The 14,141-nt window shown below is 43.7% G+C and overlaps 1 protein-coding gene across 4 annotated transcripts in view; it reads left to right on the top strand.

The window, feature by feature from the left end:
* The first annotated feature begins 2,627 nt into the window (after positions 1-2,627).
* LOC129560651 (liprin-alpha-1-like) overlaps positions 2,628-14,141 on the top strand; it is a 41,809-nt gene continuing 30,295 nt past the window's right edge. For all 4 annotated transcript variants that reach the window (XM_088845083.1, XM_088845082.1, XM_088845085.1 and 1 more), the window contains exon 1: positions 2,628-2,713. In XM_088845083.1, the coding sequence (XP_088701209.1) occupies positions 2,636-2,713 (78 nt within the window). In that variant the 5' untranslated portion in view covers positions 2,628-2,635. The remainder of the gene's footprint in view (positions 2,714-14,141) is intronic.

Here is a 14,141-nt window from a genome sequence, read left to right on the forward strand (position 1 = left end):
GAATTGAGGGCCCCCTGAGCTTGGCCCCTTGCTGGGTAGAGGTGAAAGGGCATGGTGCCTGCCTGTCAGGAATGCTCGGTGATTAAGTAGTCTGAGAGAGCCTCAAGTCTGCAGCCGCCTCTCTGTGGCTCTGACGTCTGGAGATGGTGTGGTCGGCCCCAAGGTGACTGTTTGCAGGACGGGACTTGCCCTGGTGTTCATGGTGGTGACTCTGGTCAAGGAAGAGCCTGACTCAGGAAGAAGCAGGAGTGCTGGAAGCTGCTCTGGGAGGCTGGCATGACCCCGGCATCAGGGGTTCTTATTTCCTGGCTCCACACGTGACTCTGCAGCACACTGGCCTTTCCTGCCACTTGGAAATTGTTTTAAAAATGGGCTTTTCCTGCCAGCTACAGAAACACCCACGCCTTCAAGGCGGGGGCAGTGGTGGAGGGCACAGAGTTTCGAGTAAGGCCCGCCTGGCTTGGAGTTCCTGCCTGGACGTTGATTCACTCATTGGCTGTGTTCTTTAACTTTTCAGAGCCCCAGTTTCCTTGTCTGTGAAATGGGGATAATAATGCTGCCTACTTTTCACTGTGAGGATTCACAGAGATGTGTGAGGCAGTACAAAAATGTTGTCTCAAGAGAGCTGGTTAAAGCTGAGCTGATTGGTCTAAAATGAGGGCAAAAATCTTCTTAGGGAGGGAATTACTGTTGGGTTTGGGGAAAAGGTGCATAATGGGCATGTCTGATTAAAAAGGGGAGACTCCCTGCCTTACCCCACCCTACCTCTGTTGTCTAGAGAGGGCTAATTTTTCTGCAAAAGAAAGAAACAGGTTTGAGAGTTTTCATGGTCAGTGTGAGAGCTGGTGTGGAGTCGTGAGGGAGAAGAAGGGAGATGCCCAAGGGTCCCAGGGCTCCCCCATCCCTGGCATTCTCCAGGCAAGAACACTGGAGTGGGTTGCCATTTCCTTCTCCAATGCATGAAAGTGGAAAGGGAAAATGAAGTCGCTCAGTCCTGTCTGACTCTTCATGACCCCATGTACTGCAGCCTACAGGGCTCCTCCGGCCATGGGATTTTCCAGGCGAGAGTACTGGAGTGGGTTGCCACTGCCTTCTCTGATTTAACTGCCACCCAGAAGCTGGGCTCAAAATGCGAGCGCGCAGCCGAGCGAGCGCAGCGCGCCTGCGCCGTACGTGCGCGCGCATGCTCCCCGCCCCCGCCCGCCCCCGCGCCCTGGCAGTTGCAAAAGCTCGCCGGCGCTGGTCGCTGATACCGCTTACCTGAGGGACCCGCGGCCGGCCCCGGCCGGCGTCGCAGCCTCCCGGGAGCCCGGCCCCGAGGTGTGAGGTGAGCCCCGGGTCGTGCAGGCCCCTTCCCGTCCGGCGCAGCGGGAAAAGGAGTCGGGAGTGGGGACTGAGGAGGTGCCGCCGCGGCTGCCCGCTCCTCGGTCTGACCCGGTGCCGAGGAGGCACCAGCGGCCGCGGCCCCTCCTCCTCAGGGAGCGTTATTCGCGTCGCCGCCGAAACAACAGCCGTGGGCGCCGCGCTGTGGAGGGGTGTCTCGGGGCTTTCTCGGGGTGGGCGGCGGGGCGCGGAGGAGCCCGAGTTTGGGCCTGGGCGCCGGGGCGGGCCGATGCCCGCGGACGGGGTTGACCCTCTGGGTCCCGAGCCCGCGCCGAGCAACCTGTTGGAGGGTGGTCCGCGCTCCCTCCGCGCCGCGCTCCCTGCGCCAGCCCTGGGGCTCGGTCGGCGCCGCGGGGGCGTGTGGCGCTGCCGGGCCGCTGGGGGCTGTGGGGGGAGGACGCGGCCACTGGCGGGAGGGCAGTGCGCCGAGGGCTGGGCGCGGGGGGCGTCGGGGCTTCCCGGGGCCGGGCGGCGTCGCAGCATCTGGACTGCCTCCTGTTTCTAGTCCTGAATGTTGTCCCCTCTCCTCCCTCCCGTCAGTTTTGCAAAGTCTGCATATTCCTCCTCGAGCCTTCCCCCTCTGCCCCCTTGGACGCTCCGTGTGTTTGCCCTGGGGTAGGGCGGTGAGATTCATCCGTAGCCTCTGAGACTTAGCAGCAGCAGCAGCAAACATGTCAAGGCATTGTAGCATCTTCCTAGAGGCCTTTGTCAGAGTTAGGTGCCTTCCTCAATAAGAGAAAAAGGGGTGTTTTTTCTTTCGTTCTTAAAAGAACAAAAGCATATGCCACTAATTTAGGCAGAGGAGCCAACTTGAAGTTGCAGCATATCTAGGAAGGAGGACAAAAGGTCTGGGTTTTGGCCCAGAATAAATGAAATTTTGAATTTTGGTTCCCTTCTGAATGTAGGCAGACAGAACAGCAGAGCAGCTCAGCAGCTATAGAAATAAATGACTGCTCTATAAGGTTGGTCAAGCAAGATATTATTTTATAGAAGTAGTCTGGAGAGACCTGTAATGTTTATTTACGGGAATTGGGTTACTTGGCAAAGCCAATATCGCAGGAGCAAGGAAACAGAGACTTGACAAGGGGGATGTTACCTTCCTCTTGAGCCTTCTTTTAGCCTTTAGTGATGTGCTGACAGTCAAAGGGATAGAGGAATCCATAGTTCTGTTATTAAGAACCATTTACTCCTCAAGATAATGCTTTCCATCCGTACTTTTTTTTTTCCCCCATCCGTACTTTTAGGCAAATCAATGCCATCTTTTTCCTCCAGAAGAAGAAGGAAAATAACAAAAAAGTGTTTGTTTGAAGTGCCAAACCACAACATAGAGGTAATAAGATAGAAGTGGCCTGGCTTCCAAAGATAGAGCTGAAAATAAAAGATAAGCGAGATGCAATTCTTCTTACAGTGTTGCTTTTTCTTTAGGGGGTTCTTCCTCTACCCCCCTCCCCCCAAATGCTTTGAAACTGTCAGGAAAGTAAGGTAATTAGTAAAGCCTACTGTCCTACCTTCTCTTTCCTCCTCCTCCGTTATTTATTTTTTTCTCATCCACTGATATTCCCTGCCTCTCCGTCTCTCCCGAATCTACCAGTGCCCTATTAATAGAAGAAGAAAGGACTGTAGGTTCTTTCATCCCGTTTTCATCTTAGGTACTGTATTCCTCTGAACTTTGTTTTGTGCTTTGAACATTGAGGTGGATTTTTGTAGAGAGATCCCCAGCCATGATTGAGATATTTGAAGTAGGGAGCCTTGCGGGGAAGATAAACAGTAAAGTGCACGTTCTTTCTTTGTATAGCACAGTGCTGTGAGAGCGTCATCATTGGGCAGAGAGAGGGGCTTTTAAATTCCCTGTAAGTCCTCTGTTGCCCACTTCACAGGCAGAGAATCTCTCTCTCCAACTTAAGTTTCGTATGTGTTGGTAAAACTATGAGATTTCATACTGAAAACTTACTCTGAGCTTGTTAGTTTGTTGATGTTAGACTGCTGTTGACTTTATTTTCTTCAGGAGACTTGTGATAGGAAACAGTTCTTACTGCATCTTTACCTTCTTTCACAGGGAAGAGCAGTGTTGGCCTCAAGTGTTTTTTAACCCCTAAATCTCTAGAGTTAGAGACGTTTAAAGCTGCAGTTGGCCACAAAAAGAGCAGTAGTGCAAATGAAAAGCAAGACTTTGAAATATGTATGAGAGGAATTGTTCAGTATAGATTTGTGAGAAGGGTCACAGCGTCTTGAGGAAACAAGTGAAGGTTTTTAATAGTGGCATTTCCGGAAGGTTAGGAATGAATGTTTGAAGAGTAACAACTCCTCCTTGACTAGAAAACAGTTTTAACTGACTGTTGCATCGTAAATGGTGAATCTATCTTTGAGTTACAGTCTTTGAGTTATGCTGAGAACTAGCAACAGTTTTGGTGGATCCAAGGAATGCACTGTGAATGAAGTTTAAGAAAAAACAACTAGGCTAGTAGGCCTAAAAAAATCTTGGTCCCCAAAGTTTATCTCATTAAACTAATTTTATAGTCAAAACATGCAACCATGCTAAAGGGGGGGGAAAATCAGGAGCTTGATATTAGAGCATTTTCTGAACACATTTTAATGAAAAAGGGAAACCAGGCTGGAATTTCAACCTGATTTTTTTTTTTTTTTTTAAAGTCCAGATTCTGGCCATCTTTCAACTTTCCAGTTTTGCTTTTAGTTTTAAAAGAGCTTCTGCTTTCTCCAGTCTTAAAAGTAATATATAATTTGTAAGATGGACTGGATTTTGATGCCTACTGTTCATTTTAATCTTGAACTTGAATGTTTTCCCTGTATTTTTTTAAGCCCCATCACTCAGCACACTGGAAGATTAGATTATCTTTTGTAATCAGTAGATGACTAGATGGACTTTAAAAATTAGAGAAAGTAGCAAAGTGATACCTTGAGATTAGTAAGAATCTAGGCCCTCAGAATTAAATATGGAGCTATATAAACTTTAGCAACCAGAAAACAGTATCCTGAGAGTGAATTTATTTAAAAAAAAAAAAAAAGATATGGAAAACAAAAGGCCAAAACCCACATGAGTTTTAGGAAAAGGAATCTAGCACTTTGAGCAGTCATATGCTCTCAGTGTGTACTTTGCTGTTTATGTTCCTTGAGAGAAGAAGCTTCAGAGGTAGTGATTGCTAATCCTTATAATGCAGTCTTGGAAAACTCTGAAAGAAGACAAAAGAATATCCTCCTGTTCCCATTGTAGCCAGTGTGTTTGAGGCAACCTTTAATTTCTGAATTGGAAACGCAAAATGTTACGTACATTTGTAGTGTGTCAAGATAAGTAAATCTAAGCTGAGAAAGATGAAAGGAATCACTTTCTGTACAGGAAGTGTGAATTGGAATAGAATTGCTAACATCTTTTGTTGCAGGGCCTTGCTGACAAGCCCCCAGGGCCCACTTTTGTCATTGTCTCTTCTGGGATTCAGCCTGCTTTCTTTCCTCTTCACAGTTGCCATCTCCTGCTTTTCCCACCTGAGTTCTTTGGGTCTGGCTTTGTAGCCAGCCTCTGAAGACAGTTCCAAGACTGCATCCCCTTTATTGCTGTTCTTCAGGACAAATACTCACCTTATTTTAGGGGCTTTTACTTTTTATCTTCAAAAGAGAACTGGTAAATTGGGGAGTATCAGATTCCTGATGTTACACATTGATAAAAATTAAAGTGTAGGGTTCAGTGTATCTAGTCCTTTTTGTTTTCTGATGAAATAATCATCAGGTCACTTAATCTGAAATTAGTTTTCCCAGATATCTTGTATTGCTCTGTAAAGAAGTGAATGTCTCTTTTCTCAGGGTTAGGGCATGGAAAACTCTTTACAGACCCCTCATTTTCTACTGGTCCTTGGCGCCTGAGACTGTTCCCTCCAGTTAATCCAGCAATTCCCTTATTCAGCTGAGATTCTGCAGATTTCTGTAGTCAAAGGTATAATATCAAAAAGAATACAAAAAATCTTTTAACCTTTATGTAATCAGTTGCTGTATTTTGTTAGCATTTCTTGGTTTGCTCAATCTTCTGTGTCCTGCTGTCTGAAACTTACAGCTTCTTCAAAGCTGATTCTCTTAGGAAAAAGGATTGTTGCTATCCATACTCACGTGATCCTGATCAGAAGCATTTATTTCATTATATTATTGAAAAACAATTTAGAATATATATCAACTTTTTTTTTTTAAACTGTGCATAATATTTGGTTCAGCTGAGAGGTGATCTGATTTTTTTTCAGTAGTGAAAATCAATTTTTGACCCATTCTGAGTTTATCATCTTTTTTTTTTTTTTGCTTTTCTTGCTGCCTGTGGTAGGGCATTTTTGTGTCCCTTGGCTTGTTACTTAATCAACAGTCAGTAAACATTGATTCAAGTAGTAGCATTTACAGATTTAGCAGACTTAATTTTCCCGTACAGAAATAACATGTGACAGATTTAAAAATAACATTTCAGCATTTATAATACTTTACTCCTTTTTTGTTTTGTTTCTGTTTTTTGACCACGCTGTGCAGCTTGTGGCACCTTAATTCTCTGACCAGGGATCAAACTCGAGCCCCCTGAAGTAGAAGTGTGGAGTCCTGGGAAGTCCCTATAATATTGTATTTTTAAACAATTCAGGTAGTTTTATTCTGTTTCTCGTATGTATATTTTTGACAAAAGTGGGAGACTCTATGCTGTTTTGTAAACCATTTAAAATTTTATTTTTCACTTACTGTATTGTTACTGTCTTTTCAAGTCAGCATATACAGATCCTGCTCATCATTTTTAGTGAGTGTGTTATGTGTTGGTTGTGCTGTAGTTTAACCAATTCCTTATTGGTAGACTTTCAGATTGTCTCTGGGTTTTTATTTTATAAACAGTGTTGTACTAACATTTCAGTTATACGTCATGTGTACTTGTGTTTACTTGCTTAGAATAAATTGTAGAATAGGTCTGCTGAATCAAAGTATATACATTTTAAGAGCTTTTGATGTCCATAGCTATTTTTTTGAAATGCCAACTAGTTTACTTTTCCTCCAGTAGTACTTGAAAATGGAGAATTTCCTGGCGGTCTAGTGGTTAGACACTTCACTGCCTTGGTCTGGGTTCAGTCCTTGTTTGGGGAACTAAGACTCTGCAAGCCGTGAAGGAGTGAAGGACAGCCAAAAAAAGAAAAAAAAAAGAAAAATGTATCTCCAACTGTGGGAATGTTGAAGATATTCTTTTTTTCTGCACCCTCTCCTATGCTGTGTTCTGTTATTCTTTTTGCTCATCTGATTGGCAAAAATGTTATATATCATGTTTGTATGTTTTTATTAGTAAAGTTGAATATCTTTTCATGTGTTTGTTGGCCATTTGTATTTCTTTTGTAAATGTATGTCCTTTTTCCATTTTTCTGTTAAAGTAGTATTCTTTATCTGCTTTTTTAAAAAAAAATCATTTTATATTACTTTTGCTCAGCACATAATTCGGAGGAGGCAATGGCAAGCCACTCCAGTACTCTTGCCTAGAAAATCCCATGGATGGAGGAGCCTGGTACGCTGCAGTCCGTGGGGTCCCTAAGGGTCAGACACGACTGAAGTGACTTAGCAGCAGCAGCAGGTGTTCTTTGCCTCGGGGGTTTCTCCTTTCTAATTGTGTTTATTTAGTCTAATAGAAAATGAATTTGCATTCCTTGAACTTCTACCAGGTGAAGGTGGGTAGATGACTGAGAAGAATGCTTAAAAGCTGGGGAAATCCCCTTGGAATTTAAAAGGTGCTGGGAATAATCCAAAAGGTAGATAATCCATGGAAGAATTAACTGTACATGAATTTGGTAATCGCCCAGTATCTTTCTCTTTTTTTAAAAAAATTCTAAATTGAAGCACTGTTATTTTACAGTGTTTTAGGTATATAGCATAGTGATTCAAACACACACACACACACACACACACATATTCTGTTTTAGGTTCTTTTCCACTGTAGGTTATTGTAAGATATTGGATATAGCTCCTTGTGTCATATAGTAGGTTCCTGTTTTTTTTTCAAATCTATTTTATATATAGTAGTATATATATCTGTCCTACATCTCTTGCTTCAGCTCTTCAAGAAAAACAGAGCCATACCATCATAGCCAGGGATCTAACGTGTGAGACAGGGGAGCAGTTAGGGCCATTTTCTTATCCTGGTGCCATGTATGATACCGCATTTTACAGTTAGTTCCTTTTTAATATTAATATTATATATAATTAATGTACGACATTGTGCTATGTTATTTTATGCTATACTATCTTATCTGGCCATCACTGGTTACTCAGTGGAAAAGAATACACCTGCCAAGCAGGAGACAGGGGATCAATCCCTGGGTCAGGAAGATCCCTTGAAGAAGGAAATGGTAACTGGCTCCAGTATTCTTGCTTGGGAAATCACATGGACAGAGGAGCCTGGTGGGTTTACAGTCCACAGGGTCACGAAAGACTCAGACACGACTTAGTGACTAAACAGCAACAGTACTATCATATCATATCATAATTATATTTTATAGTTACTTTTAATGCCTTTAGGGATTTCTTGACAATAGGATTGTGAAGATCCCATTTTCAGAGTAGTCATTACAAGGATTCTTGCTGCACTTTCAAGGTGTGAAGACAATTGCTAGGGCATCAGTGCCACTCATCTCACACCAAGTGGCAAGGCAAGGAAAGTTCTCAGGCAGTGAGGTCAAGGTGAAGGAAGAGGCTTGTTATTTTTTTGCTTTTTGGTTATATTATCTTGGGCTTCCCTGGTGGCTCAGCTGGTAAAGAACGTGTCTGCAGTGCAGGAGACCTGGATTTGATCTCTGGGTTGGAAAGCTCCCCCGGAGAAGGAAATGGCAACCCACTCCAATATTCTTGCTTGGAAAATGCCATGGACAGAGGAACTTGGCGGGGTACAGTTCATGGGGTCGCAAAAGAGTCAGACACGACTGAGCGTGCACACTTGGTAAATATAAAATACTTTTTGGATTGTCTGTCATTGAATATGCTTCATATTACATCTTGCCCCTTATTATCCAGATTGTTTTTAAAAATGACTTTACTTCTAATATGAGATTGAGCTTTAAAGCCAATACTTGACTCCTACAATGAAAATCCCAAGTAATGCTAAGCTTAAAAATCAGTATCCTTGGGCTTCCCTGGTGGCTCAGTGGTAAAGAATCTACCTGCCAATGCAGGTGACACGGGTTTGATTCCTGATCTGGGAGATTCTACATTCGGCGGAGCAACGAAGCCCATGTGCCACAACTACTGCACCTGTGTTGACCCCACACACCACAGGTGAAACGAGAAGGCTCCAGAGTCCATGCTCTGCAACAAGAGAAGCCGTGGCAATGAGGAGCTTGCACAGCACGACTAGATAAAAGCCTGCGCAGCAAGGAAGACCCAGCACGGCCATAAATAAAGGAAAATTTAAAACAACCTGCATCCTTACTTCTCTCCTTCCTTTTTTTATTGAAAATGTATTCCTTATGCTATCAGTCTGTTATGTTGTTCATAAAACACACAGACAAATAAAGCCTAAAACATAAAATGGAGAGAGAAAACTGAATAAAAATAAACTGGAAATATCCCCTTCAAAGTTAATTCATGTGGCTTTCATGGAGGTATAAAGATTATCATATGATCTAGTGAATTTATGGAATAAGTTTGTTGTTGAGCAAAAGAGGAAAAGCAGTGAGTACCATTTATTCATTTAGAAAATATTTATTAAATGCCTGATAGTATCAAGCAGTGTACAACAAGGAGCATGGTAAAACCATGCCTGACCCTGTAGTTTGGCTGATTGGAGTACAGAGATAATTAGTGATCTTTGCAAATATCAGTGACCTTTGAAATATATGCTTCTATTAGTTATGGTAAAAGAAAAGAATTAAGATCTTTTTAAAAGTTTGAAGACCTTGAATTTCATCCAGGGTGATATTAAATATGTTTAACAATTGGCAATGCACCCAGCCAATCAAAATAGACAGAGGCTGGTCACCCAAACCAATGAATTCTGCCTGAACATTAGCCCCGGTTATACTAATTTAGGGATTTCCATTCATAGTAAGTAGAATGAAAATGCAAATATAGTCATTTATTTACATATGTCTTTCTATCTTTTTTGTTTGCTTTTTTTATAAGTCTCTTTTTTAAGTTGTTGGTAACAAAGTTAGTTTAAAAACACAAATACAAGAAAAACTTAGCTAGATTTTAAATTTTGGTATTTTTCATTTTGCCATTTTTAGTGAATTTATTTTATAAAATTTTATTATTATTTTGAATAGCTATTACCTTCACATGATTAAAAACATTTGAAGTGAAGTCACTCAGTCGTGTCCGACTCTTTGTGATCCCATGGACTGTAATCTACCAGGCTTCTCTGTCCATGGATGGGATTTTCCAGACAAGAGTACTGGAGTGTATTGGCATTTCCTTCTCCAGGGAATCTTCCTGACCCAGGGATTGAACCCAGGTCTCCTGCTTTGCAGGCAGATGCTTTACCCTCTGAGCCAAAAACATTTACATGATTAAAAATTCAAAAGACATAAATGGCTCTCCAGGTAAGAGTCTCTTCCACCCTTTAGACAGTTTTCCTGTCTGAAGGAAATCAATATTGCCCCCTTTCTTGTAAAAGTAAAGTGAAGTCGATCACTCGTGTCCAACTCTTTGCAACCCCACGGACTGTAATCTGCCAGGCTCCTCTGTCCATGGGGTTTTCCAGGCAAGAATACTGGAATGGGTTGCCATTTCTTTCTCCAGGGGATATGTAAAGTCTTCCAGAAATACTGTGTACTTGACTTTTTTTCTTCTTCTTTAGGTTAGTAAATATCCTGAGACTGGAGCTTGTAGACCAGCACAGAAAAGAAGTGGTGACTAAATCAGACAAACAAGAACAGGAAGATACAGCGCTTTATCTTAGTCTTAGTGGGATGGATTGAATGTCTGCTGCTGCTGCTGCTGCTGCTGCTGCTGCTGCTAAGTCGCTTCAGTCGTGTCCGACTCTGTACGACCCCATAGACGGCAGCCCACCAGGCTCCCCCGTCCCTGGGATTCTCCAGGCAAGAACATTGGAGTGGGTTGCCATTTCCTTCTCCAATGCATGAGAGTGAAAAGTGAAAGTGAAGTCGCTCAGTCGTGTCCGACTCTTGGCGACCCCATGGACTGCAGCCTACCAGGCTCCTCCGTCCATGGGATTTTCCAGGCAAGAATACTGGAGTGGGTTGCCACTTCCTACTCCAGGGGATCTTCCTGACCCAGAGGGCGAACCAGAGTTTCCTGATTGGCAGGCAGATTCTTTACCACTGAGCCACCAGGGAAGCCCTCATGAATGGGTTTAGTGTCCTTTGTTAAAGAGACTACAGAGTGACCTGTTATCCCTTTCGTCGTGTGAAGACACGTGGAGAGTCTCTGAGCAGATAGAGGTTCCCAGAAGACACCGAGTCTGCTCTCACCTTGACCTTGGACTTTCCAGCCTCTAGAAGTACGACAAATAAAATTTCTGCTGTTTATAAGCCCCCGCTGCCACCAGTGTTTTGTTATAGCACCTGGAATGGACTAAGACATACGGGAAAATGAATCTCAGTAACTCACAGGGTAGGATATTCTGTCTACTGCTATATTCTGGAGCAAAGATGCTCCCTTCAAAGGAAACAAGGCTTTGACTGTAAAGATGGACTATTTCAAGTTCATTATATACCTCTAGAGTTAAAGAAATCCAATAATAATTTTTAAGAAGGATCCTGGTTTTTTTTTTTAATTAAGGTACAATTCATAAACCACAGCACCCAGCATTTTAGTATATTCCAAGGCTGTAAAGCCATCACTACTGTCTAATTTCAGAATGCTTTCATTACCCCCCAAATAAATTCCATACCCATTACAGTCAGTGACTCCTCCCCTGCTCTCTGGCCCCTAGAAACCACTCATCTCTTTTCTGTCTGTATGGGTTTGTCTATTTTGAATATTTCATATAAATGGAATCATATACTAGGTGGCTTCGGTGTCTGGTTTCTTTCACTCAGCACCCTTTGTTCAAAGTTTATCTATGTTGGAGCATATATCAGTACTTCATTCTTTTTTCTTGCCCTTGCTTTTTAAAATTTAACCATTTTTAAGTGTACAGTTCAGTGACATGAAGCACACTCACATTGTTCTGCAACATCCCCACCATCCGTCTGCAGAACTGTTTTTAAAACTCAAGCTGAAACTCTATCCATTAAATAACGTCCCTATTTCTCCGTAACCTCTATTTTACTTTCTTTCTCTGTGAACTTGCCTATTTCTCTGCCTCTTCATCTTGCTTATATTGCTGTGCTTGGGGTGGCCTTTCCGTCTTCTGGCAGTTTGTGGAGTTCTCTTTATTATGTAGTTTCTTCGCTGTGTGTGGGGTTGGATGGGCGGCTTGTCAAGGTTCCCTGGTTAGGGAAGCTTGTGTTGGTGTTCTGGTGGGTGGAGCTGGATTTCTTCTCTCTGGAATGAAATGAAGTGTCCAGTAATGATTTTGAGATGTCAGTGGGTATGGAGTGGCTTTGGGCAGCCTGCATATTGAAGTTCAGGGCTATTCTCCTGTGTTGCTGGTGAATTTGCGTGGTATGTCTTTCTCTGAAACTTGTTGACCCTTGGGTGGTGCCTAGTTTCAGTATATGTATGGAGGCATTTGATGAGCTCCTATCAATTAATGTTTCCTGGAATAGGAGGTCTCTGGTGTTTTCAGGATTTGGACTTAAGCCTCTGCCTCTGGTTTTCAGTCTTATTCTTGCAGTAAGCTCAAGACTTCTCCATCTGTCACTTCCAAGGCAGTTCCTCCTGTTTAAGCTCTTGTTTGCCGGTTTCTTCAGTGTCTAATTCCCGTCCTGACACAAGGGGGCGGTGGTGGACACTTTTATAGGGTCACCTGTTCAGTCCTGCTGTTGGGAGGGAGGAACGCTGCTAACAAATATCACTGGCGTCTGTGGGGAGTGCTCGCAGTGTCTCGGCCACACTGGGATTGCCCCCTCTCACGGCGTGTGTGCTTTCCCTGTTTATGCTGCTCAGGCTCTCGGTTGCTCTGCCGGGAACTGTCCGCGGCCGTCGCTGGGTTGCATGCACTTCCCAGGTCTGAGCAGCTCAGGTTCAGGTACTCGGGTACTCCACAAAAGCGCAGACTTGGTTGGGCCTGCGTTTTGTGCCTTCCCCGGTCTGAGCAGCTCAGGTGACCAGGCATTTGGCGAACGCGGTTGCTGCGACTTATCGCCTCCCTGGTCCCTGCCACTCAGTTTTCTGGGTGTACAACCGGCGCACCTTCTCAGGTGGATATTGACTGGCCCGAACCCAAGAAGTCTTGGTTAGCAATGAAGCCTGCCTGCAGGTTGGTAGGGGAAGCCTCTCTGGGGCCGCGGTTGCCCCCTTCTGGCTCTGGCTGCGCTCCCCTGCCTGTCTCGGTGGGGGATGTGGGGTGGGCCGACTGCAGCCAGCTAGCTCTGCTCAGTCCTTTGTTCTGTGAGCGGGTCTGGTGGTGTCTTAGGTTGGGGTTTTTCGCCTTTTCGCGGGGTCGCTATCCCACGGTCTGCTTGGCTGTCTTAAGTTAGCGCCCTCAGATTGCCCTCGGGGCACAGGCCCGGTCCTCGCTCTAAGCGATGCCGCCGCGCCTCCCTGCCAAGCCCCTGCTTGCTGGTGGCGGGTGCGGGCGGTTGTGCTGCTTCTCCGCTGAGTTTCCTCTGGGCACTTAGTCTGTGGGTTTTAATTATTTATTTCTTTTTTTCTGCTGGTTATGTTGCCCTCTGAAGTTCCAAGGCTCGCCACAGACTCGCCAGTGAGTGTTTCCTGGTGTTTGGAAACTTCTCTCCTTTTTCAAGCCTCCCTTCCCAGGACAGAGCTCCGTCTCTCCCTCTTTAGTCTCTCTTTTTATCTTTTATACTATTTCCTATCTCCTTTCGAAGACAATGGGCTGCTTTTCTGGGTGCCTAATGTCCTCTGCCGGCATTCAGAGGTTGTTTTGTGGGATTTACTCAGCGGTCAAATGTTCTTTTGCTGAATTTGTGGGGGAGAAAGTGGTCACCCCGTCCTGTTTCTCCACCATCTTCCTGTCTCTCTACTGATATTAGTTTTTTAATAGATATTTTTATCAAAATATGTAAATTCTTCTCTGTTGGCTTACTAAGAGTTTTTTCGTAGTCATGCACTGAAATTATTACATTAAGTTTTCTTAAGTTTATTTTCTGTAGATTTTGAAACAGGTGACTTTTCTTTTATGTGGTGATTTAACTTTTAAAAAATTTTCTGATTCTAGAACAACCCCAACCTGATCTCGATGTATTCTCCTTCTGTTGGATTTTATTTGTTAATGTTTTATTTAGGATTATTTCATCTATATTCAGAGTCTGTAGTGTTACTTTCTTGTACTTCTTCCTGGTTGGTTTTAGTATCAAGGTTATGCTAGTCTTATAAAACAAGGTTGGAGAGTGTTCCTTGTTTATCCCCAGAGTTCCTGTGAGATTACTGTTTCCTTCCCTCGATTTTTGGAAGAATTGATTGGCAAAACCAGTTGGTTTCATTGTGGGGAGGCTTTTAATTTCAGATGTAATGTTTTTCATGCAAATAAGATTTTCTGATTTTGTATGTCTTCTTGGGTCTAGTTATGTAAAGCCTTTCCCCCCTGCTAGGAATTTATTGAGGCCAGCAGACTCTCCAATTAGTAAGTGAACTGTGGTTCATCATATCTTTCTTATCTGCAAGATGTGTTGTCTCCTTTGAAAAACCCTTGATACTGGTGATTTGTGCTTTGTCTGTTTTTCTTA

The sequence above is a fragment of the Moschus berezovskii genome, chromosome 17 (genome assembly GCF_049115385.1).
Source record: "Moschus berezovskii isolate FMDL1 chromosome 17, NW_MosBer_1.0, whole genome shotgun sequence".
Taxonomy (NCBI): Eukaryota; Metazoa; Chordata; class Mammalia; order Artiodactyla; family Moschidae; genus Moschus; species Moschus berezovskii.